Genomic DNA, 25,000 nt, shown 5'->3' on the forward strand with positions numbered 1-25,000 from the left:
ACGCTCTGCCCTAAATGGAAGGTTCCTAGCCGGTTCTATTTTGCCAGAGTTGCGGTTCCAGCACTACATGAAGATGTGCTGGAGGCGATTGGGGCAGCTTTGCAGAAGAGTGCTGTTCACACAATACATCTGACAACAGACATGTGGACCAGTGGCGCAGGCGCTGATTACATGTGCATCACTGCACACTGGGTCTCTTTTTCAGGTGTTAAAGCAAAGCTAAACGCAGGTGTTGACCCGGACAAAGTTTTCAAAGCTGCTCGGAAACATGCAACACTAGCCATGTTTGGCTTGGAGAAAAGTCACACATCCCAAAACATTTTGGACGAGTTTGACAAAAAGGTCTTGAAAATGCTATCCCCAAAAAAACGCCAGATTGGTTATGTTTCCACGGATAATGGCGCCAATGTAGTTAAGGCCATGGCGCTGGGTCGCTATTTTAGAGTGCCGTGTTTGGCGCACTGTATCAACCTGGTAGTTCAAAAATTCTTGAGTGATAGAGACAGTGCAGCGTTCGCGGTAATGGCCACCTGCCGCAAAATGTGCAACCATTTCAGCCATTCTTTTAAGGCCCGGAAGCATCTGAGGAGGCTGCTACTTCAAAGTCGAATACCAGTGAAAGCACTCATCCAGGAGGTGGCAACACGTTGGAACTCAACCTTCTACATGCTTGAGCGTCTGTATGAGCAGTATACGGTACTCGATCACTATTTCTTCACAGAGGGTACATCTCAGAAGGAGGACATGCGGATGGGTGCGGCGCAATGGGACATAGTTAAAAGCCTGACAGACATGCTTCGTCCTTTTGAGTTCTTCACGCGAGCAGCACACTTTGCGAGATTACACATAGCGGCCGGAAACGGAATTACGTCACGCAAACAAGATGGCCGCGCCCGTGTACGACCGCTAGGGTAACTTGGCAAACGTATAGCTACAAGCGCCTCGCGAACACGCACAAAATCACGCGAACATACACGTCGCAAAAAAAATTTAGTGTATTCGCAAGCATTCGCGGCTTCCGAAATCGATCTCGCACGGATTCGCGCCCCAAAAAACGCGCGAAATTGCAGAAAAAACGATTTTTGCTAAACTGAAAGCAATGAGCAGGTGCAAAAGTTCAAACTTAACATTTGTAACATTCACTGTAGTGCTTCCTGAGGGGCCCCTCCAGAGTTTGCAACTATTCTATGACCCTGCTATGACCCAAACATCAGGCTCATAGAATAGCTACAAGTAGACCATAAAGGTCCTGTGAAAAAAAAATTCACTGCAACAGAAAGCAAATTACAGATAAGGAAGGAAGCAGGTGCCAGCCAGACTGGAACTTTCTAAATAACTGACACATTAATCAACCCCAAATTAATTCATGGCAGTTGAAGTAGGGGAGGTGTGCTTGCTTTTTTCACCCCCCATAAACTACAGTGATAAACGAACCTAATGGGTGGCAGTGAGGATGTACCCGAGGGTGGCATGGGTGTCCCAGAGGGTGGCAGTGGTGAAACAGAGGGTGCTGTGAACCTGTGATGATAAACCAGACGTAGAAACAACATAGTCGCGGCCGTTGCGAGCCGAAAAGTAAGTTCGCAATTGCGAAATTGTCCCAAAATCGGCGCGAACGCTCGCCAACACAAAAAACGGGAAAATCCGCAAATCCGCGAGAGTTCGCGTATCCTCGCGGATTGCGAATCCGTAAATCCGCAAATTCGCGTACGCGAGATCCGCTAGATCCGCCCATGCTTACTGCTGACATCTGAAGAAGATGGCCCCAAAGAAAGGTACCAGGTCCTCCAGTGCTTGTGATACAGCTGGTAGGGATAGCCTTATGTGTGTGGATTGTCCTTGCTGCACAGTCTGACACTATACAACAAAGTTTTATTCGTTCATCTGTGCATCAGAGACATTGTCATACTTTTGTGTTTCATCATTAACCATGTTGTGCTGGGTTGTTTGTAAAGCGTATGATACTGAAGCATCCGGAGCTGGGGCGAGAGGCAGTTTTCTCAGAGCTAGACCAGCTGCAGCGAACTGAGTCTTCAAGAGTGATGTATGCAGTATTTTTCTACTGTGCTTTCCTGGATAGTCCTTGCATGCAAGGCCCAAGTCGCTATGTCTCATTTTGTGGTGGTAGTCAGTGTGCTGCTTTTGCAATAGGCCTGCATATCTTTCCTTTGTTCCTCTTGGCTTACTGCTTCTATCCCCATTGCGAGCTGCAGCTTCCTGAATGATGCTGCATCCCACGTGATGCACAATGCCAAACAGGTTCCATTACATTTGGATTTTTGTTTTTGTTCTTCTTTCCTATCCTTTCTGAGTGTACACAGTGACAGTACACCATGAAAGCCATTGTTGTCAGAGTCTCACAAATGGCTACACTGTTATGTTTTTTTAATAACTGAGTTAATAAAATGTAATAATATTAATAATAACACTAACAAGTGTGACCACACCCTTAAGTTATATATTACATGTGTTTGTTTGCACTATTAGTAAATTGAACCACAACAATAAATGCCACATTTCACTGATGTTCTTCTCCCTTCTTTGCTTTAGGTGCACAAAAGAGGAGGAGGCATCATCACCCATTGTACTGCCAGACAGAAGTCCTGCTGCACAGGACGTCACGTGACATGTGACCACAGACATCTCTTCAACTTGTGCCACTGCGTACTGCTGACATCTGAAGAAGATGGCCCCAAAGAAAGGTACCAGGTCCTCCAGTGCTTGTGATACAGCTGGTAGGGATAGCCTTATGTGTGTGGATTGTCCATGCTGCACAGTCTGACACTATACAACAAAGTTTTATTGGTTCATCTGTGCATCAGAGACATTGTCATACTTTTGTGTTTCATCATTAACCATGTTGTGCTGGGTTGTTTGTAAAGCGTATGATACTGAAGCATCCGGAGCTGGGGCGAGAGGCAGTTTTCTCAGAGCTAGACCAGCTGCAGCGAACTGAGTCTTCAAGAGTGATGTATGCAGTATTTTTCTACTTTGCGTTTCTGGATAGTCCTTGCATGCAAGGCCCAAGTTGTTGTGTCTCATTTTGTGGTGGTAGTCAGTGTACTGCTTTTGCAATAGGCCTGCATATCTTTCCTTTGTTCCTCTTGGCTTACTGCTTCCATCCCCATTGCGAGCTGCAGCTTCCTGAATGATGCTGCATCCCACGTGATACACATTACCAAACAGGTTCCATTACATTTGGATTTTTGTTTTTGTTCTTCTTTCCTATCCTTTCTGAGTGTACACAGTGACAGTACACCATGAAAGCCATTGTTGTCAAAGTCTCACAAATGGCTACACTGTTATGTTTTTTTTAATAACTGAGTTAATAAAATGTAATAATATTAATAATAACACTAACAAGTGTGACCACACCCTTAAGTTATATATTATATGTGTTTGTTTGCACTATTAGTAAATTGAACCACAACAATAAATGCCACATTTCACTGATGTTCTTCTCCCTTCTTTGCTTTAGGTGCACAAAAGAGGAGGAGGCATCATCACCCATTGTACTGCCAGACAGAAGTCCTGCTGCACAGGACGTCACGTGACATGTGACCACAGACATCTCTTCAACTTGTGCCACTGCGTACTGCTGACATCTGAAGAAGATGACCCCAAAGAAAGGTACCAGGTCCTCCAGTGCTTGTGGTACAGCTGGTAGGGATAGCATTATGTGTGTGGATTGTCCATGCTGCACAGTCTGGCACTATACAACAAAGTTTTATTGGTTCATCTGTGCATCAGAGACACTGTCATACTTTTGTGTTTCATCATTAACCATGTTGTGCTGGGTTGTTTGTAAAGTGTATGATACTGAAGCATCCGGAGCTGGGGCGAGAGGCAGTTTTCTCAGAGCTGGACCAGCTGCAGCGAACTGAGTCTTCATGTGTGATGTATGCAGTATTTTTCTACTGTGCTTTCCTGGATAGTCCTTGCATGCAAGGCCCAAGTTGTTGTGTCTCATTTTGTGGTGGTAGTCAGTGTGCTGCTTTTGCAATAGGCCTGCATATCTTTCCTTTGTTCCTCTTGGCTTACTGCTTCTATCCCCATTGCGAGCTGCAGCTTCCTGAATGATGCTGCATCCCACGTGATGCACAATGCCAAACAGGTTCCATTACATTTGGATTTTTGTTTTTGTTCTTCTTTCCTATCCTTTCTGAGTGTACACAGTGACAGTACACCATGAAAGCCATTGTTGTCAAAGTCTCACAAATGGCTACACTGTTATGTTTTTTTAATAACTGAGTTAATAAAATGTAATAATATTAATAATAACACTAACAAGTGTGACCACACCCTTAAGTTATATGTTATATGTGTTTGTTTGCACTATTGGTAAATTGAACCACAACAATAAATGCCACATTTCACTGATGTTCTTCTCCCTTCTTTGCTTTAGGTGCACAAAAGAGGAGGAGGCATCATCACCCATTGTACTGCCAGACAGAAGTCCTGCTGCACAGGACGTCACGTGACATGTGACCACAGACATCTCTTCAACTTGTGCCACTGCGTACTGCTGACATCTGAAGAAGATGGCCCCAAAGAAAGGTACCAGGTCCTCCAGTGCTTGTGATACAGCTGGTAGGGATAGCCTTATGTGTGTGGATTGTCCATGCTGCACAGTCTGACACTATACAACAAAGTTTTATTGGTTCATCTGTGCATCAGAGACATTGTCATACTTTTGTGTTTCATCATTAACCATGTTGTGCTGGGTTGTTTGTAAAGCGTATGATACTGAAGCATCCGGAGCTGGGGCGAGAGGCAGTTTTCTCAGAGCTAGACCAGCTGCAGCGAACTGAGTCTTCAAGAGTGATGTATGCAGTATTTTTCTACTTTGCGTTTCTGGATAGTCCTTGCATGCAAGGCCCAAGTTGTTGTGTCTCATTTTGTGGTGGTAGTCAGTGTACTGCTTTTGCAATAGGCCTGCATATCTTTCCTTTGTTCCTCTTGGCTTACTGCTTCCATCCCCATTGCGAGCTGCAGCTTCCTGAATGATGCTGCATCCCACGTGATACACATTACCAAACAGGTTCCATTACATTTGGATTTTTGTTTTTGTTCTTCTTTCCTATCCTTTCTGAGTGTACACAGTGACAGTACACCATGAAAGCCATTGTTGTCAAAGTCTCACAAATGGCTACACTGTTATGTTTTTTTTAATAACTGAGTTAATAAAATGTAATAATATTAATAATAACACTAACAAGTGTGACCACACCCTTAAGTTATATATTATATGTGTTTGTTTGCACTATTAGTAAATTGAACCACAACAATAAATGCCACATTTGACTGATGTTCTTCTCCCTTCTTTGCTTTAGGTGCACAAAAGAGGAGGAGGCATCATCACCCATTGTACTGCCAGACAGAAGTCCTGCTGCACAGGACGTCACGTGACATGTGACCACAGACATCTCTTCAACTTGTGCCACTGCGTACTGCTGACATCTGAAGAAGATGACCCCAAAGAAAGGTACCAGGTCCTCCAGTGCTTGTGGTACAGCTGGTAGGGATAGCCTTATGTGTGTGGATTGTCCATGCTGCACAGTCTGGCACTATACAACAAAGTTTTATTGGTTCATCTGTGCATCAGAGACACTGTCATACTTTTGTGTTTCATCATTAACCATGTTGTGCTGGGTTGTTTGTAAAGCGTATGATACTGAAGCATCCGGAGCTGGGGCGAGAGGCAGTTTTCTCAGAGCTGGACCAGCTGCAGCGAACTGAGTCTTCATGTGTGATGTATGCAGTATTTTTCTACTGTGCTTTCCTGGATAGTCCTTGCATGCAAGGCCCAAGTTGTTGTGTCTCATTTTGTGGTGGTAGTCAGTGTGCTGCTTTTGTAATAGGCCTGCATATCTTTCCTTTGTTCCTCTTGGCTTACTGCTTCCATCCCCATTGCGAGCTGCAGCTTCCTGAATGATGCTGCATCCCACGTGATGCACAATGCCAAACAGGTTCCATTACATTTGGATTTTTGTTTTTGTTCTTCTTTCCTATCCTTTCTGAGTGTACACAGTGACAGTACACCATGAAAGCCATTGTTGTCAAAGTCTCACAAATGGCTACACTGTTATGTTTTTTTAATAACTGAGTTAATAAAATGTAATAATATTAATAATAACACTAACAAGTGTGACCACACCCTTAAGTTATATATTACATGTGTTTGTTTGCACTATTGGTAAATTGAACCACAACAATAAATGCCACATTTCACTGATGTTCTTCTCCCTTCTTTGCTTTAGGTGCACAAAAGAGGAGGAGGCATCATCACCCATTGTACTGCCAGACAGAAGTCCTGCTGCACAGGACGTCACGTGACATGTGACCACAGACATCTCTTCAACTTGTGCCACTGCGTACTGCTGACATCTGAAGAAGATGGCCCCAAAGAAAGGTACCAGGTCCTCCAGTACCAAGAAAGTTGCCAGTGAGAAGAAGAAAGTGCCACTTACCACTTCTGGTGTGCCGCCCAAGATCTTTCTTGGGAAATCAAAAATTTCGCCTGCAGCAGCGGTGTCTGGGGCTCAAGCTGGGAGCAGCACCCCCGCATCAGTGGACCCACACCACCAACCTAGGCCCAAGCCAATGTCTGTCCCAGAGGCAGCCAGTCTAATCACGCCAACGAGCAGCAATGTTGAAATTGACTTATCGTTATCGCAAAGTAGTACCCAATCAACGCAGGAAACTCAGATAAGTGGACAACAACAGCAGTAAACACCGCCCACAATAGTAGTTGTTCCTCCCGAAGTAGGGGCAGTTCAGGAAATCGAGCTTCCTGAAGAGGAAGAAGAAGAGCAGGCCCCTAAATTACCAAATAATACTAACTAAGTACTACTGGCTATCTTAGTGAAAGGACAGGACAGCCTGACAGGACAAAGGAAAGGGCCTGGAGTGTTTCCTATACGCATTACCTAACTTACATTCTCTAACCTCTCTTACATAACCATCCCAAGAGAGTTGCAGACAAGTATGGTTAGTTATTAGCGCCAAGCATGAGCACCTGTCTGGAAGTAACAATCACAAAATAATAAGATTTTTAAGCATAGGTTACTTGTCTATAAGCAGCAGCAGCATGTTAGCTATTTGACTAAAAAATAATATTCGCAATAACACAGATAAGAAGAGCACAATAGTAATATAATTAGCTACTCACCAAGGCCCGGGACCTCAACACCTAGCAGGTCCAGCAGGTCCTGCTCCCGGTCCAGGATGTCAGATGCCCGGTGCGTCAATTGGTTACATGTGCGTCAGACCCCAGAGCAGCGAAACACTGCCTGGCACGCCCCCTCCCACTGCTGGTGACACTCCCGGAGCCCGTACCCGGACCCAGCCTGCCGCCTGCTGCCAGGGTTAAGTGGAGTTGGCGCTGGACAAAAAAAACCAGTGCGCCCACCTCCGCCTCCGAGAATAAGGCCTGTGGCTGCACCCCTTGTGGGCGCCGCCTTCCGCCACGAAGGCGTTCGCGGCTCTCACTCCTCTTCTTCCCCTGGCCCTTAAGTTTTTTTAAGGCTCTTTGCCATGTTCTGGGTTGGCGGGGGCGGAAACAAAAAGGTAGGAAGTAAGAAAGTATGTAAAAGAAATGAAAAAAGCAAGTAATAGAAAAAGAGTGAACAATGCACTAAAAAACACACAAAAAGTAGGACAAAAAGCAAAATGTACAATCAGGAATAGAGAGGGATAGATAATTAAAAAAAAAGATTTAAAAAAAGTTTCTAGAAACAAAAGATTGAAAAGATAAAGGGGCAGATGTATCATCCCCATCATTTGCGGTTCCCAAATAGCGATTTTTAAGAAATCGCTATTTGGGAATTGCAAATTGGGATGTATGTAGAAATTCGCTATTTTTTAGCGATTTCTTACATTTCCTTAATTGCGATTAGCAAATTGCTAATCGCAATTAAGGAATAATTTCCCATTCATTTCTATGGGCCAGGAGGCCCATAGGAAGGAATGTGAAGTTATTCTCAATTTGCGATTCGCAATTTGCTAATCGCAAATTCAGAATAATTTCAAGGGTACAGGGGTGTCCAAAGGACACCCTGCTGCACCCCTGAAACCTACATATGTGCGCATATGGCACACATACATGCCCTAAGGGCATGTATGAGCACCACATGGCACCTTAACAAATGCCAATAAGTGCATTTGTAAAAGAAATCGCAAATTACCACCAACTACAAGTTGGTGGTAGTTTGCGATTTCTTAATGTGGATTCGCAAAAAAAATGCTTGATGCATAGCATTTAAGGAATCGCAAAATTGCGATTCCTTAAATGCTTGAGCAAAATAAGGAATCACAATTTTTGCGATTCCTTATTTTGCGATTTTGCACATACATACCAAAACACAGTTTGCGATTCGCAAACGGCTTCATACATCTGGCCCATAGGGAGGATAGAAAAACAGGTCCAGAACCATAGCAAAAAGTGAAAAACAAAATTGGCCGCTTCCATTGGCGACCGTGAGGTGAAGTTCGCTCGATAATTTCCCCCGAGCACACGATAAGCGTCCCTGGACACATCATACGCATTCCCGAACAGGAAAAACACATTGCGCACGGGCGGAACAAGCAACTCGGCATGCTTGCGGAACTCTGCGTAGCTCGTGGAGTTGTTTTGCGAATTCACGGAATTCCGCGTAGTGCGACTAAGCAAACTCCACCCAGGGTTAGTTAGGACCGGGTGAGCTTAATAGGTAACCATGGCATGTGTACATGTGTTTCTAACTCCATGGGAGAGTGCTCAAATAGGCATTGAAGATGCCAGGATGAAGTTGGGGGAGGGTTCCTAGAGGAGGGGTCACGAGTGGTGGGGGAAATGGGGGAGGGTAGCTTTCTCTTCAGATGTGGAAAATAGGCAGGTAGACAAAATTCATCCCAGGCTAAGGGTAGCAGGTGGTGAGAATGGCTGACCAACCGAGAGAAGAGGATCTTCCTATACTCTGTTGGAACATTAACAGGTTGAAGTTGAAAAAAAGCATAGTTTGATTTTGCAGTATTTAAATGAGAGTGCGTCCCAAGTCATAATGTTACAGGAGATGCACTTATTATGACAAGTATCAAGATTTCATGTTAAAACAGAATGAGTCGAGAACATGGTAGCTACAGATCAGAAACACTGCACAAAGGCGGTAGCTATTTTGGTCAAAGTAAACTCAGGACTGGAGATAGTGAATAATAGGGCAGATGAGAATGGGCATTGGATAATAGCTGAGCTCAGAAAGGGGCTAAATATATTCAAGTTCAAAACAACTTCATTTCGGTCAATATGACCTAAAAAAGTACAACACAATACAAACAGTATGATTAAAAAAAATTGCATTGAGAAGAAAAAAGGAACAGTTACATATATTTAAAAAGGAAACAATATAAAAGTCTCAATAATTAATTCTGAAAGGGAGACAGAGGTCACTTCAAGGTGCATAAAATGAATAAATACATAAAAATAAATGGATAAAAATGATCATAAATAGAATGATCAACATTATTTTTGTACTTGCACTGGCTTCCCCACGTCTACAGCTAGCTCCTATACAAAATGTTAATGGGTTTTACTGACATAAACTAACATAAACTAACAATTTGCCATTCCCTTATAACCAGACAACCACTACCAGTGACTATTTTTGTACTATTCCAGACACAGAGCAAGGTTTTGTGTATAATATCAGGGCCATCCGCCAGGTGATGTTATTCCCGACTTTCAGAAAATGATTGATAATATTCCCCCTCTATGGCGTACTTCGTGTACTTATACTGATTACTTCATGGTCTTAAACTGATTTCATAAAAATCCTACGGGTACACCACATAGAGAATAGGAAGCCTGCAACTGAATAGACAATCGGTATACTGATGTCATACTGCAGTATCCTAAACGCCTCAGAACACCGCCTGCTACCAAGGTTCCTACAAATCTGCTTCAGCCAGCGTCTCCTGGCTTTAACATAATCAGGACAGCTAAAGAAGACATGGAGTGCAGATTCCTCGGAGCTGTCGCATGCAGGGCAATTCGCTACTTGCGACCCCTTCCATTTGGATGTAAAACAACGAAGAGGGAGGGCCGCATGCCTGAACTGCAGATAAAGCTTTCTAGCAGCTACAGGTTTAATAAAGTCTAAAGCCTGCTCGAAACTTAATGTGAGCTGTAGAGCTGAGCCATCCTATACTCCAAGAAATTAGTCTTTAGTTCTTTCTTTGAAATTAATAAACATGCAGACTCAGGAGCATCCCAACAATTCCCCAACCCCGAACTGGTCAGCATGAGTTTGATATGAGCTAACCACGACAATTTAGCAGCCCCCGTAGGTTCAGTACTTCTAGCAGTTCCTCCCTATATGCTAGAGGATCAGGTCTGATCCACATGCGACGCCAATACATTAATGGTTTAAGATTCAGTACGTCTGCAATCGCCATTATCCCCAGATCTAATCAGAGCGGGATTAGTGGGGTGCTCCGTGGGAGTCTTAACAACTGTCTGAGAAACTGGTTCTCAACCTGCGATAAATGCTCAAGTTTGGAGAGGCCCCATAATTCAGCACCATAAAGCGCACCTCCCCTCGCTTGGGCCCCATATATTTCAATTGCTGGGCTAACAGATTTCTGACTAGGCTTACAGAATATTTTCATGATGACACCTGAAGATTGTGCCAATTTCAAGGATGAATTAATAATGTGAGCCCCCGAATCCATGGATTCAGTAATGGTGATGGCGAGATAAATAAGAGAGGATACTCTTTCAAGAGGTTTACCATTTAATGAAGGGTTAGAACGTGTACTTTTTGGACAATTAAATGCAATAAATTTGGTTTTCTGTAGATTAATTTCGAGACCTGTTTCACTACAGAAAACTTCAAATTTATTAAGAACCCTTTGTATCCCCATAGGAGATTTAGATATTAATAGAGTATCATCGGCAAATATCATGGCCGGAATTAATATTAATCGGGAGGCTAATTTAGGGGCATCCAGGTCTTTTTCTGCCAACAAGGAGTCTATCAAACCGTTAATGTATAGTCTAAATAGTGTGGGGGCCAACACGCAACCCTGAATATATTCACTTTAGCCAATTACTATGATACAATACGGATGATGTCTCCCCCCTGAATTCTCTCTTCTCCACTTACCTGGAATTTAAGGCCCTAATATTTTAAGAGGGGACTTTAACATCGTACTGGATAACCATCTGGATAGGTCCTCAGTGATTACACAAATAAGCTCCCCTAGAGTAAGGGTGTGTCTTCTCTCCATGGGGCAAAACCTGAATTTGTGGGATGTCTGGCATAGGTTAAAAGGTAATTGCAGAGACTACACTTTTCACAGCAAAATGAATGGCCATTACTCATGGTTGGATTACTTCTTCTTAGAGAGTAAAGAAATAGAAAGAGTTCAAGCAATAGCACTAATCCCAAGCATTTGTCCGACCATGCTGTAATATTACTAAACATTAAACTTCCAGAAAGAATCAGAGCTGGAGATGGACTGCAAATAGGAGAGCACTTCTCCAGCCAGAGATTAGGCAGGAGGTGCGGAATGAAACAGATGAGTTTTCCAGTTTGAATCTGACCTCAGCTCCAATTCATATAATAATGAGATACATGTAAGGCTTGGCTTCGAGGTTTCCTCAAGAGTCAGTCGGTAGCCTGGAATAGGAGAGAGAGAGAGCAGGTTGCACAGTAGGAGGGGAAGATTGGCAGCCGAGAGGCGGTCTTGAAAACAAATCAGGCTGTGGGGGAAAGTAGGAGGGGACTAGAGGAGTCGTTGGAGGCCCTTAAACTTAAGTTCAGGTTGAAGATTGAAGAACATTTTTTACAGCAGTGGGAAGGGTCAGAGAATATGCTGAGGGCGAGAGCTGTGGGAAGCCGTTAGCCTAGAAAGCCGGAATGCATAAGAATATGAACTTTATTCAAGAGATAGAGGATGACGAAACAAATTTGAAAGTCCAAGACAGCAAAGATGCACCTTTTCATGCATTCTTCCAGGTACTCTACACAGATAATCTAGTACCAGATGGTGAAGACCTAGATGACTGGTTGAGGGACAGGAATTACATAGGATTAACTCAGAATAGCAAATATACTCGGACATGAAATAACAGGGAGTAAAGTCTTGGTAGCAATTAAGAAGCCCAAGAGAGGCAAAGCAGGAGGTCCAATGCCATTCCAAATGATCTATATATTTCACTAGTAAGTGACGTGATCCCAGATTGGGTTAAATTGTTCAATTCCATTTTACTCTGGGGTCTGTCCGTACTAGAATCATGGAGTGAAGCAGTTTTTTCATTGATCCTAAAGAGGCCACTGTTATTGAATTCCTCAAACTCTTATGGAATGGAACTCCTCAACATCCCCTGGCACTAATCAGTATCAAAAGAGATTCGCAATCTGCACTGGCTTCCTGTATTACAGCGTATCAAATATATGGCGCTGTGTCTGGCCTACAAAGCACTCAATCACACAGGTCCTTCCTTTCTTCAGAACCTTTTTGTCTGGTACGAACTAACCAGACACCACCGTTCTACTGGGGCCAGACTCTTGACAGTGCCCAGAATACGAACATCGCACTGGGTGGGGCGCTGCTTCCACTATAGCACCTCTAAACTCTGGAATACTCTTCCAAGTGAACTCAGAAGTGCGAGCTCCCTTTCCATCTTCAGGAGAAGGTTAAAAACCTGGTTGTTCCAGGACTAGACGCTGTGTGGGCTTACTGTGTTCTCAGTGCCAAGACAACTCCGGGTATACATGCGCTTTTATAAATCCTATTAACATTAACATTAATTTAATTATGGAGTAATAATTATTTTCAATTCATGAACTTAAACACTGTTAATAAATGTACAATGCTACTTATTTCGTACATATTTACACCTCACATAACATTGATATTGAACACCCGCATTTAAGGACTTTATTTTGTCATTCGTTTAGCCTTTCTCAAAGTCCTTTTCTAAAACAAATCAATTTAATAACCTTATCAATATTGGAAAAATTATGTACATTTCCTCGCCTCACAGGAGCAATCTTGTTGGCAAGTAATTTACTTCACAATATGAGGTAATCCTTCGAAAATCAATCCAAAGTCTATGCAGTTTTCCTGCAACATCTCCCAGACAACTCTAAAGTAGTGGTTTACGTCCATTGGCTTTGTTACCGTTCAACCTTATGCGCACTTCTGTATCACTAATATATTGCTAGAGGACAAAACCATTTAATTTATGGTGCTCTTAAGATAGCATCCTAAATCTCTAGTTTTCACCTCCATTCACAAAAAGTAGGGAAAAGTCTAAATTTGTTTAGGCATTCAAGTCCCCCAGAAAAAGGATACATGAACATTCTCTTCTCATAGCATCGGTGTCATATCTCTATCACATGTATATTTTGATACAATTTCGCAAGTGTGGAAGCAAATTTGTGCTATATTATAATCAATTTCAATGAAGTGTTTCAGTGAATTTGAATCTATTCTTTATGATTTGTGATTTTTTAATACTATTGTGATTTTATAAGAAAGTTGTTAATATAAAACATTCCTTATGGCATTTGATCACATAAACATCATTTAAATGTTACATTTCTTAAAATTCATAAAATGCTATCTATCTTGCTTTTTGTGTGACATATAAAATTACCTTTAAGCATGCTGCTGCAATTATTGCATTAAAAACAAGGATGTGCTATGTCCCCATTTTCTTTTTTTGAACCAAAAGTAGTTGTGCTGATTGTGATGCTCAGCTATTAGTATCCTCTTGTCTAATGTACATTTTCTGCTATTTTTTCTTGTTAATTATTCATGAATGTCTGCTAAACTGAATAAATAACTTTGTACGTTCTTTCATCTCTTTCTGACTTGACACCTTCAATGGATCCCTACTTGAAAATCCAAGGAAGACTATCTGTCATTTGTTTTAATATTTGTTCTGAATAGCCTCATGCACATGTATGAAATTTATCAAGCACTTTTCTCTCATGAATTTCACATTATTCTGCGTTGGACACTGAATTTACAAACAATAGTTGATTGTACAGGAAGCAATGTTTTTTGAATGCGGATTGAAGCTTGTTGCCAGTAATAAAATGTTGCAAACTGTCTATTTACGATAGAGATCCGTGGTCATTTGATTTTGTTCCACTCTAATTTGTGATATTAAAAAGTAATCTCTTAGACATCATCTTTCCAAAATTAGTTTAATGGAATGATATACATGATGTACATATTTTCTGAACTCTCCAAATTCTTTTGCCATGTTTAATCAACCTATAAACAAAGATTCCATTGATGTCAAAAGGATTGATGACATATTTTTGAACGTTTTTATTAAAACATAAAATATACCCAAATCAAATGAAGCAACTCTATACACATCAATACATTTACAACAAGTCCCAAGTTGTATTCCCAATCATGATGATGCAATATAAATTCTTCGAACGAAATGTGCATGTAATATTAGCCCATGAAGAAAATAATGAAGCTCACATATAAAAAGCATAAGTTGGTAACATCAACATTTCCTTGATTGCTTCCAATCTCTCTCTCTCTCTCTCTCCCTCTCACTCTCTCTCTCTCTCTCTCTCTCTCTCTCTCCCTCTCTCTCTCTCTCTCTCTCTCTCTCTCTCTCTCTCTCTATATATATATATATATATATATATATATATATATATATATATATATATATATATATATATATATATATACACTTATATATACTAAAATGAACTTGTGGTTGAGAGCAGTTGTGACATTTTCTTTCTTATCTATTCTTTTTTACTCTTTTATCTAGAAGAATCAGTATATGGAATCACTATTTGAGGTAATGTAACCTCCTCTTTGTAGCTAAGGTAAGGTGTATTCTTTACGCGAATACTTGAAGATGTTTTCAACAGAATATCCCTTTTTGATGAATTCAACATGATAACATTCTTGTATTGCTTTGCATTCTGATCTTCTGATATTTTTTTAATCTTTCTTCATTTTAAATAACATTAAAGCAATGTCTTTTTGAAATGTTTTGGTCAGAATCACTTCTAGGTTTCAGTATCCTTTTCCGTTTGTGTTTCATGAAAATGTTCATTTGTTGAAAAAAATCTTTCGAATTCATTTTTTCTGCTACACCTATACGATTGAATCTTAGGCCCCCATTAGGACGCCGGCCTGGCGGGGCGATCCACCCGCCATCCTAGCCGGAATGACCCCCCGCCATAATAGTATGGCTGGGGGGTCCACGGTGGACAGAAAGACCGTCCGTCGCTTTTCCGCCCCGGTCGACCGAGGCGGAGTCCATGGGGGCCCGAGGCGGGCCCCCATGGACTCCGGGAGGGGGTGGGGGGTGCACATGGGGGGTATCTATGGTACCCCCAGCAGTTCCATGCACAGCATGGCAGGTACAGCGCGGTGCCTGCCATGATGTGCATGGAAGTGCATAGCATGCCTTCCTGCCATTGTGGCGGGCGGTGCTGAGTGCACCATCCGCCACAATGGTAGGAATGCAGGATGCACCCACCACTGTGGCGGGCGCATCCTAATGCTAGCCACTGGACCCCGCCCTTATGGCGGGCGGTCCCTTTTACCGGTAGGATGACGGGCGGACAAAGTCCGCCCGTCATCCTAATGACCCCCTTAGTCTCCAATTTTGTTGTGTCATAGGGGCTGACTTAGACCTTGGAGGGGCAGAGGGTTCGTCGGATTGGTAAATTACATTTGCCCCGCCATCCAAAGGGACCTATGCCTGCCAAATGTAAAATTGTTTGTAACCCTCATGGACAAATCATAACCTTGGCAGGAACTGTCTTAACCACAATTCCATTTAATTTTGTAAACGTTTGATGGATAGCTCCAATAAATATGATGTGGACGCCCATCAAACTTTTACAATGGGTTTTTTCTTTTTTTTTAACAAACTCCCAAAACTGGGGTTTATTTAAAAAAAGAAAAAACTGTCACATTATTGTTAATCATTCTTCTCTATTCTGAAAATGTATTGTATCTGCATTTTAATGCATTTAAATATCAATTCTAATCCTTTAGAGTCTGTTTGTCTGTGCCCAGAAGATAATTCTTGCTCAGATGTAGCAAAATATTAATTTAGAGGAGCAGAGGACATTAGTAAGCATTATCCCTTTAGTGAAAGTAAACAGAAGGAGCCCCACCCACTATCACGCAGCTTTACATTCTTTTTAAACACAGAGCATATCACGCCTGTCAAGTGGATTAGTTGTACATTAAGACTGGTGACGCGGCCTCCCTGCTGCCAAGAGATCCCTTTTAGCTTTGGAGCGGCCCAAGAGTTGGACATACCTGTTTGACAGGGCTGCGCCCGCTGTGATCTGCCCAAGAGTTGGCAGGAGGCTGCCAGGCATTGACAGCTGCACGCCGAGGAGAACATGCTGCCCTGGGAGCTGCAGGCATCAGCTGTAGCAGCTCCCGAGGAGGGCTCACCACAACTACAGCATCAACTGAAAGTGCCGGATTTCTGCAGCTCCCCTCCAGCGCTAAAATGTGTTTTTTTTTACATTCTTGGAGACACAACTGCTGGGGAATAAAATAGGAGTTGAATAATGTGCAGTTTTAACAAGCTTTTCAGGATTAACAGAAGATTGCCGGTGTCTCGGCATGGCAATGAGTGATGCTCTCTACGTGGTTTCAAGCCAGCAGCCATGCTGTTACAGACACATAACTGAGAAACAGGAGGAGATCATTTATTTGAGAGTTTTATATTGCGCTAGCTAGACCTGATTGGTTGTGTTGAGTATAAAACGCCATATCCGAAGCATAATCAAGTTAATCGGTGATGCAACGCTGATTTTAGCAACTAAGTGCAAGAAATATAGCCCATAAAAAAATCCAAAGGCGAAGAGTAAAAACTGATAGGGGATCAAGGACAGGATGATTTAGGAAAGACCTCAAGAGTGGGCATTGCTAGACAATATAATGATTCTTCATTTTCCAGTGTGATATTCGCAACTAGTTGCATGCTGTTAGTATGGAGGCTTTGCAGAAGGACGTGTGGTTTGTGTCAATCATTTATCTTCTATTGAGGCAGCTGTCCTGGGCACAAGTTTTAGATATATTGGCGTTTTTGATTTGATCATCCCCCTGTTGTCCAACTCAAGTGGAATCTGCAACGATGGAGAGAAACAAAAAAAGAGTGACGTTTAAACAGGACCTTGAGATAAACTGAAATCTGAGAGGCATGTAAAGAGCTGTAATTCTCAGGCTGTGAGGTTCCAGACATAACTAACTGGCCACAGAGCATCACACTGGCTAGAAATGCATCCAACAGCAGTTACGACCATCAGCTACCTAACACACACATGTATTTGCTGGGCAACTGGAAAATGTATACGTCTGGGTTCTGTGGGTAATGAAATATGCAAAATTAAGATTTATGAACTTTCCAAATACCACTGAAAATCACAGCATCTTGTACCAGAGACAGTTGTAAATCTGATGGAGGATACCAAAAAACAAGTCAATATTGGGTTATACCAATTTAATAATAATTTGTTGAGGGCCATTGAGAGTAGAGGTATTAATTTGTTGAGGGGCATGTAGAAAAGAGAGTTGTAAGACTTTAAAAAAAGGTGCTGAGGTATACTGACCAATTGGAATTGAGTTCTGAAATTATTCAATTTAATGAACAATACTGGTGAACAAAAAGTGCATAAATAACACTGATCAATTCCAGTGGCAAAATCACAGTCACTATTTGGTAAGCGGCTCTCAGATGTCTGAAGGGACCATTAATACATTGACAGCACCATTAATACACTGACAGCCATATTTGCAGGCTATAAGAATGACAGTTTACTTGAATGTATTGACTACTTTTTAATACCTCGCAACTGGCAAAAGGTAGGGATGTGTATTTTGTCAAGTCCCTTCTCGGATCACTCCATCCGAGACGTCGGTCTTAAAAGATGTAACCCCTGTATGCTAAAAGCCACGCTTGTCTTTTGACAAATCCTTGCTGACACAAAAGGATTGGATTATGACCATTCACATTGGACTGGTGGAGTTTTGGCAGCTAAATGCTAACACTGCAGTCATTTACTCTATTAGGGGAGCTTGCAAATCATTTACTAGGGGGGGGGTTATATTTTACACTGCTCAGAGTAATAGAGCTATGCACAAGGAAATTCTGGCTCTGCAATCTGAGCTTGAGCAGGCAAGGTGCCTAGATGCCAGGGTATATACAAAGGCATACAAGGATAGACTGGCCGAGGCCAGCCAGAGGCTTTGTGCATATTTCCTCTCTTGAGATATAGGCATAGATGCATCAAGGTAAAATCCGCTAAGGGGCAGATTCTCAGAATCTGCCCCTTTGCGACCGGTATTTTTGCATTTGGGATGCATCATCCCAAATGCAAAAATTGCAAATTAAGAAGTCGCAAAATTGCGATTACTTGCAGTTAAGGGATCTCAAATTGAGATTTCTTAAATGCAATGCATTAAAGTTGAAAAAATAGCGATTTCGCTAATAGGGATCGTAAATTACCATGAAGTTGAACTTCATGGTAATTTGCAAAAACTTTTAAAAATGCACTAAAGTGCATTTTTCAAAGTTTCATGTTGCGCACACACATGCACTAAGGGCATGTGTGTGCGCAACATATGTGCTCAGATCAATTTCAGAGGTGCAACAGGGTGTCCTTTGGACACCCCTGCACCCTTGAAATCGCATTCTCAATTTGCGATTCCCTAATTGCGATTCGCAAATTGAGAATGTCTTCCCATTCATTCCTATGGGCCGCTAGGCCCATAGGAATGAATGGGGAGGTATTCCTTAATTGCGACTCGCAATTTGCCTTGAGGCCCATAGGAATCAATGTCAATTACCGAATCGGTAAATACCGATTTGGTAAAATTACCGAATTTACAAGGGGGACAGGGCGTCACTTTGACACCCTGTTGCACCCCTGATTCTGGCTTGTGTGCAATGTGACACACATACATGCCCTTAGGGCATGTATGTGTGCCACATGGCACAGGTGTACATGCACAGATGTGCATGTACACAGGAATTCGTTATTTACCATGAGATAGTATTTCATGGTAAATAACGAATTCTTAAGGGCCTGTGGCACTATTTTAAGTGCCACCTACATCTGGAATTACCGAATCGGTAAATTTACAGATTCGGTAAAATTCAGGCCCCCTACATCTCAAAAACCAATTACCGGTCAGTAACGGCCGAAATCGGCCGTTACCGACCGGTAATTGGCGACCTACATCTGGCCCTAAGTGGGCAGCGAATAGATTTTATTTTTAGATTTCCTATATTTTTTGATAAATTATGTATTCATATTAAATACATTTTTAACCTCTGTTTGTAAGAATGCATTGTTGGTATCCTGATTGTCAACAAAAAAAAAGAAAAAAAGAAATCTTCGATACTCAAAGTCTAAAATTTCAACAACTAAGGAATATTATGAGGAAGATGGACAAGTTAGGAATAGAACAATCACTTGCTAGAAAGTTTCCTTAATCCAATAGAAAGTTTTATGTGAAGTAGGAAATGCAATAAGGAAGATGGACAAGTTGGTATCAGCTTTGTTACATATTAGAAATCGTCATTATTCTAAAGATGACTCACTAGTAAACTTCATTGCTATAGTTCTAAAATGCAAGTATAAACTAAGACCGCCCTTTCAGGGATCATTTCTGTAGTTTTCCACTAACCATGATGAAGAGTTGTTGTGCTAAAAAAAAGTTTAGGTGTGACCTTACAAGCTCTATGATGCTGGGCACAGATTTAAAACAAAGTCTTCTGTTAACTTGTATGTTCAGTGCCTTGTACAATGAGCTTTTTTTGATAATTTCAAAGCCACAATTGGAATGTGTTTATTCACAGTACGCCCATAACATGTAAAGGCATATTGCATTACTAATATCAAGTATCCCTCCACTCCTTATATTTATGAATAATATGGTGTAATCAGGTAGCCAAAAGATTTGCATAAAGCTAGAGTTCTGGGAAAGCAGATACGATGTGGGAATCTGTCCACCTTTGAAATATTGGAGAAAGTATTTGTTAAAAGGAGCTCGAAAGTGCCAAATTTGCATTCCTAGAAATATATTTGTTTTCTAAAAGTTCTTTGTTTCTGATACCATTTACATGTGTATGTCAGACTTATAGATGCAAATAGCTGAATTTATGAGTGCAAGGTATTCGTGAAAGGTAACCCAAATTCATATGCTATATTCCACATTAGTGCACAATGTGTGTGAATAAATCGCACTCAAGAATTGAGGAGTTACCAATCTAGGCCAATTGCATGAGAAAATCTCTTTTCTACACGGGAAGTGGAAACAACACCCTAAATACTGGCGGGGTGAGGGGTGAGAGTTTTCACCAAAATGGAAAAAGTTTCACTGCGTCAAGGCATTTACATTTCACCAGGCATAATTGCACAGTGATTACAATTAAACAGGCAAAACAATTTCCACACTTGTGATAAAAGGAATTCACTAAACCTTTTGAGGAGTAGGCATGGAATCCTGCAACATTTAGATTCCCAGGCATGCATTTGGAAACCTTAAGAATTCCAAAAAGTTGTAACTCTTCATCCATGTGAGGCCTCAGACCTGTGGTGTCAGATTTTCAATGCATTTTGTGAATTGGGCCCATACCACACAAGCTGAGTGAGTCATTTTTTCAAAAGACTAATCCACACAGAAGAAAACCATGATATGCAAAATTTGGTTCCTCACCGGTGTTTCTTTGCAGATCTGAAAGCTGAAGTTCTGCAGCAGGCTAACTATTCCAACCTTTATGTTGAGAAGGGCAAACCTCATTCCAATGCAGTTCCTGGGCCCACTTCCAAAGGGCAGGAAGGTGTATGGCTCCTGAGTGTTTTTGTTCTCCTTACTGAACCTGGAAAAATCAAAATGAGATGCAAGAGTGAAACCCACAGTTAGATCCTTTTATGAGGCCCTGCTACATGTGAGGAGCTTGGTGTTATGAAATGTTTTGGAGAATGAAGTGGTTAACTGCTGATTTTGATAATCCTGTTTACTGGTGTTCACCTTAATTAACACATTAAATATTATGAACAGATGTGCAGAGTGTAATATGCTATTAATTACCATTGTTAATTGTGGGGAGGAAGCACTACAGACGAACGGTATAGCCTTGCGAGGATAATGATGCTCATTCCCTCCAACATCGGCAATGATGATAATTGAAATATTAAACTCTGTGCATCTGCATATGTGGTTTATCCCATGGGATATGTAGTTGTATCTAATGTATGTAATCAAAGAGTTAAATATGTGCTACAAGGTAAAAAAAAATCACACTCAAGAGATATCCTGACTCTTGTAAGATATGTTTTCATGTGTAAATAAATTGTTACATACTGGTAAAAATCTCGAATTTGACCGTTTTACTGTAGTGATAAATTAATAAATGTTTGAATATGTGTTGATTAGTAAAAGCGATGTAAATAATATGTTGTTTGGCCACATTTATTCTCACTGCATATGTAATATGCGTCCTTATGTAATGTAACTGGTGCTCAAGTAAAGGGCTCCAATGTGTGTGTGTGTGTGTGTGTATGTGTATATATATACATAAATCACATTCTCCGCAGGCTCTTCAACTCCTTCTTGCCACACATGGACCAAGGAGTAAGTGCTATTTTAAATTTTTATTTCAGATGCCACCGTTTCACTCGTCAAGAGTCTTGATCACATAATATCATTGTGGTTGCAGTTTTCATTTTTAAAGTGACCTAGTGCTTTTGTGATTTGTGCAAAGAGTACACATGTTCATGGACATAGTAAAAATACTTTTCAATGCATTTTGTCAAAGCGTAAATGCTATCTCTTTGCCTTGTTAAACTCCATACCTCAGTTTATAAATATTGTATAGCCAACATTCTTGTTAAATACATATGGCTTTTCAAGTGAAAGAGGTACACTGTAAATTGATAAAGAAACCCCAGCTAGAATGCATATATTGTCTTATGTAATTGCTTCCTATGGGACACATTTCTTCATTGTTATCAGGGTGATCGATTTTTGTAGAAAATATTCAATAAATAATTGCATAAATGCATATATAAAAATCGAATACAAATGGAGCAAATTTCCTTTGAATAATGTGCAAAATAGAATATTTTTACTTTTTAATTTTTTTTCAAGGCAATTGATAATGTTCTACAGATAAATCTTGCAGATTTAATACGCCCATGGTCCTAATGTTAAAAAAAAGTGCAAAACAAGGGTCAGTGCTTAGTGCTTTAAAATCTGTTTCTTACCTCTTATATACTTATTTTTTCTCCATTGTTTCTGCTGCCATTATGTCATTAATGCTGTTTCAACAGTAATTGCCCTTCATAAATCATAAAATCTGCTTGTTTGATAGTTTTATAAGCATATGATAAAATTCATATGGTTATAAAATGCTTTGCAGATCAATCTGCTTATATGATTATTATTTTCCTTTCTTTGTCTTCAGGTCGTTATTGGACTTTTATAGCAGCTTATTTCATGTAAATTTGGTCACATATGTTTAGATATTAGATTATATATAATAGATATAAATAAATAAACATCTTAAAAACATTCTGTGTAAAATACATTAAAAAAACATGTATAAAAATTCCTTATTTTTTCTTTTCTTCGATTATACTAGTCTGTTAGTCTATTGATAGTTGGGTTTTATAAACAGGTGGACATATTCTCAGTGTTGTTCAACCCTCCTGGAGATTTGGAATCCATTTCAAGGATATACCTTGTCTCTAGTCTTCATAATTTGGCCTCCCTATTGCCACCTCATCTGCTCGGGGGCACTGAGTCTATTAGATAGCATTTTAAATCTTGGCTCCTAGAGTTATGGTATTCCTTGAAATGTCTTGCGACAGGGTATGTGTTGTCCTGGTTAGTAATTGCTTTGATGTGTTAAAGCACTCGCTTGTGGGCTTGTAGTTTTGTGCTTCCTATATATTGTAGCCCACAGGGGTACAATAGGACATATACAACATACTTTGCAAGTGAGTTATTTTGTTATTTTAATCTCCTCGTGGCAGAACTGTGTTGTATATGAGGTCTTGTTAATACCTAATTGACATGCTTTGCATGTCTTACACCTTTGAAATCCACTGTGAGACTTCAACGAACTGCAGCTTTCAATCAGTTCTGGGCTTTTTTTCATCAATTTGTCCCTCATAGAGGTTGCCCTTCTATGTGTAATGGCTACCTTATGTGATAAAGTATGCCCTATCACAGGATCACTCAACACCAGTGGCCAATTACGCGTGAGGATATTGTGTAATTCCCTGTGCTGCTTACTGTATTCCATGATTATTCTGAACTCCTCAGTTTTAAATACATTTTAGGGAGTCTGATTCGCCTGTTGATATTGATGGTTTTCTAATGATATCCCCGGCTTAGGTTTAATTAATTCTGATCTCTCTGAAATCATGGATTTTGGTATTGCCCCTTCAATGGTTTTCAGTGAGTAACCATGTGCTAGGAATCTAGCTTTGGATTCTTCTTGTGCTTCTTTCAAGGTTCCCTGATTGCTGTTAACCCTTCTCAGTCTCAGCATTTCCCCATAGGGGATGCTGTTTATCAGGTGTCTGAGGTGGGCACTACTGGCATGCAAAGTTGATTAGCCTGCACTTTCCTTGCGGTATAGTTTTGTCTCTATCTTGTTGTTCTGAATGTATACCTGCTTATCTAGAAAATTGACAGTTGTTTCACTTATAGTGGTAGTAAAATGTACATTAAGTGAATTTTTATTGATGGAATTGGCAAATTCTTGAGCTTCATTTTCGGTTCCTTTCCAGATGAGGAATAGGTTGTCTATAAAGTGTAGCCATACAATTATGGTGTGTTGCACATTCACTCCGTGTTCTATTGTGAGAACCAGATCCTCCCACCAGCCCATGTGTAGACATGCGTAGCTGGGGGAGAAGCTGGCTCCCATGGCTACTCCCCGTGTTTGCTGGTAGTGTAAATTGTGAAACATAAACACATTATTTGTTAAACAATATTGGACCATTTCAATCACCATCTTAGTATGATCTGTCAAGCCACCTGATTCTGTTGTTAAATAATGTTGTAATGCCCTAATACCATCAGTATGTCTTATACTGGTATATAGTGAAGTGATGTATAACGCCATTAATAGATAATCCCTTTGCCATTAACAGTCTTTCAATTTATATAAAAAGTTGCTGGTATCTCGTACATATGAAGGTAAGGATTGTAAATAATTTTGTAAATAAAAATCCATATATTGTGACGTATGTTCCAAGAGCCCCCCAAGCGCTGAAATAATGGGTTTGCCTGGTGGCTTGTTTGCGTCCTTATGAATTTTTGGTATAAAATATATTGATGGAGTGATGGGATAATACATTTTTTTTAACATATATTCCCCCATAGTTATTAATCCCTTTGCTTTGACAAGTTTAGTGTAATATATTTTATGTATTTCCTTTAGACCGGTTCCATTTTTTCTGATGTAAAACTTTTGATCATTAAGTTGTGACAGGGCCTCTTTGGTGTATTCTTCTTTGTCCCATATCGCCATGTTTCCTCCTTTGTCGGAGTTTTTGATGACTATTGAGGCTTCATTTTCCAACTTATGCATGAGTGCATAATATCCTATGTTCTTTTTATTGTACTTGTCTCTGGAATTCATCACTTTATATCCTGGCATTGTGCGCAGCCTCCTTATGAGGGGATGTGGAAGGGAGGAGCAGCTGGGAGGCAGGAGTGGGGGCGGCGAATGGGATTGCAGGGGGCAGGGACGCAGCAGCGGGAAAAACAGGCGGGGCCGGTGGAGAACTGGTCACAGGAAGGAAAAACAAGTTTAGGCAAGAAAACAAGTACAGGCACAGAGGAATAAAAACAAGTTTGGGCAAGAAAGCAAATACAGGCACAGGGGAATAAAAACAAGTCTGGGCAAGAAAGCAAGTACAGGCACAGGGGAATAAAAACAAGTCTGGGCAAGAAAGCAAGTACAGGCACAGGGGAA

At 40.9% G+C, this 25,000-nt stretch overlaps 1 protein-coding gene across 1 annotated transcript in view; it reads right to left on the reverse strand.

Moving 5' to 3' along the window:
* Window positions 1–14,184: 14,184 nt before the first annotated feature.
* Window positions 14,185–25,000, reverse strand: part of LOC144786061 (cytochrome P450 3A21-like) — a 258,043-nt gene continuing 247,227 nt past the window's right edge. The window contains exons 12-13 of the mRNA XM_078665006.1: window positions 20,725–20,887; window positions 14,185–17,129 (exon numbers count right to left, since the gene is read on the reverse strand). Coding sequence (XP_078521132.1) covers window positions 17,031–17,129; window positions 20,725–20,887 — 262 coding nt within the window. The 3' untranslated portion in view covers window positions 14,185–17,030. The remainder of the gene's footprint in view (window positions 17,130–20,724; window positions 20,888–25,000) is intronic.

This window comes from Lissotriton helveticus, chromosome 10 (assembly GCF_964261635.1).
Source record: "Lissotriton helveticus chromosome 10, aLisHel1.1, whole genome shotgun sequence".
Lineage (NCBI taxonomy): Eukaryota > Metazoa > Chordata > Amphibia > Caudata > Salamandridae > Lissotriton > Lissotriton helveticus.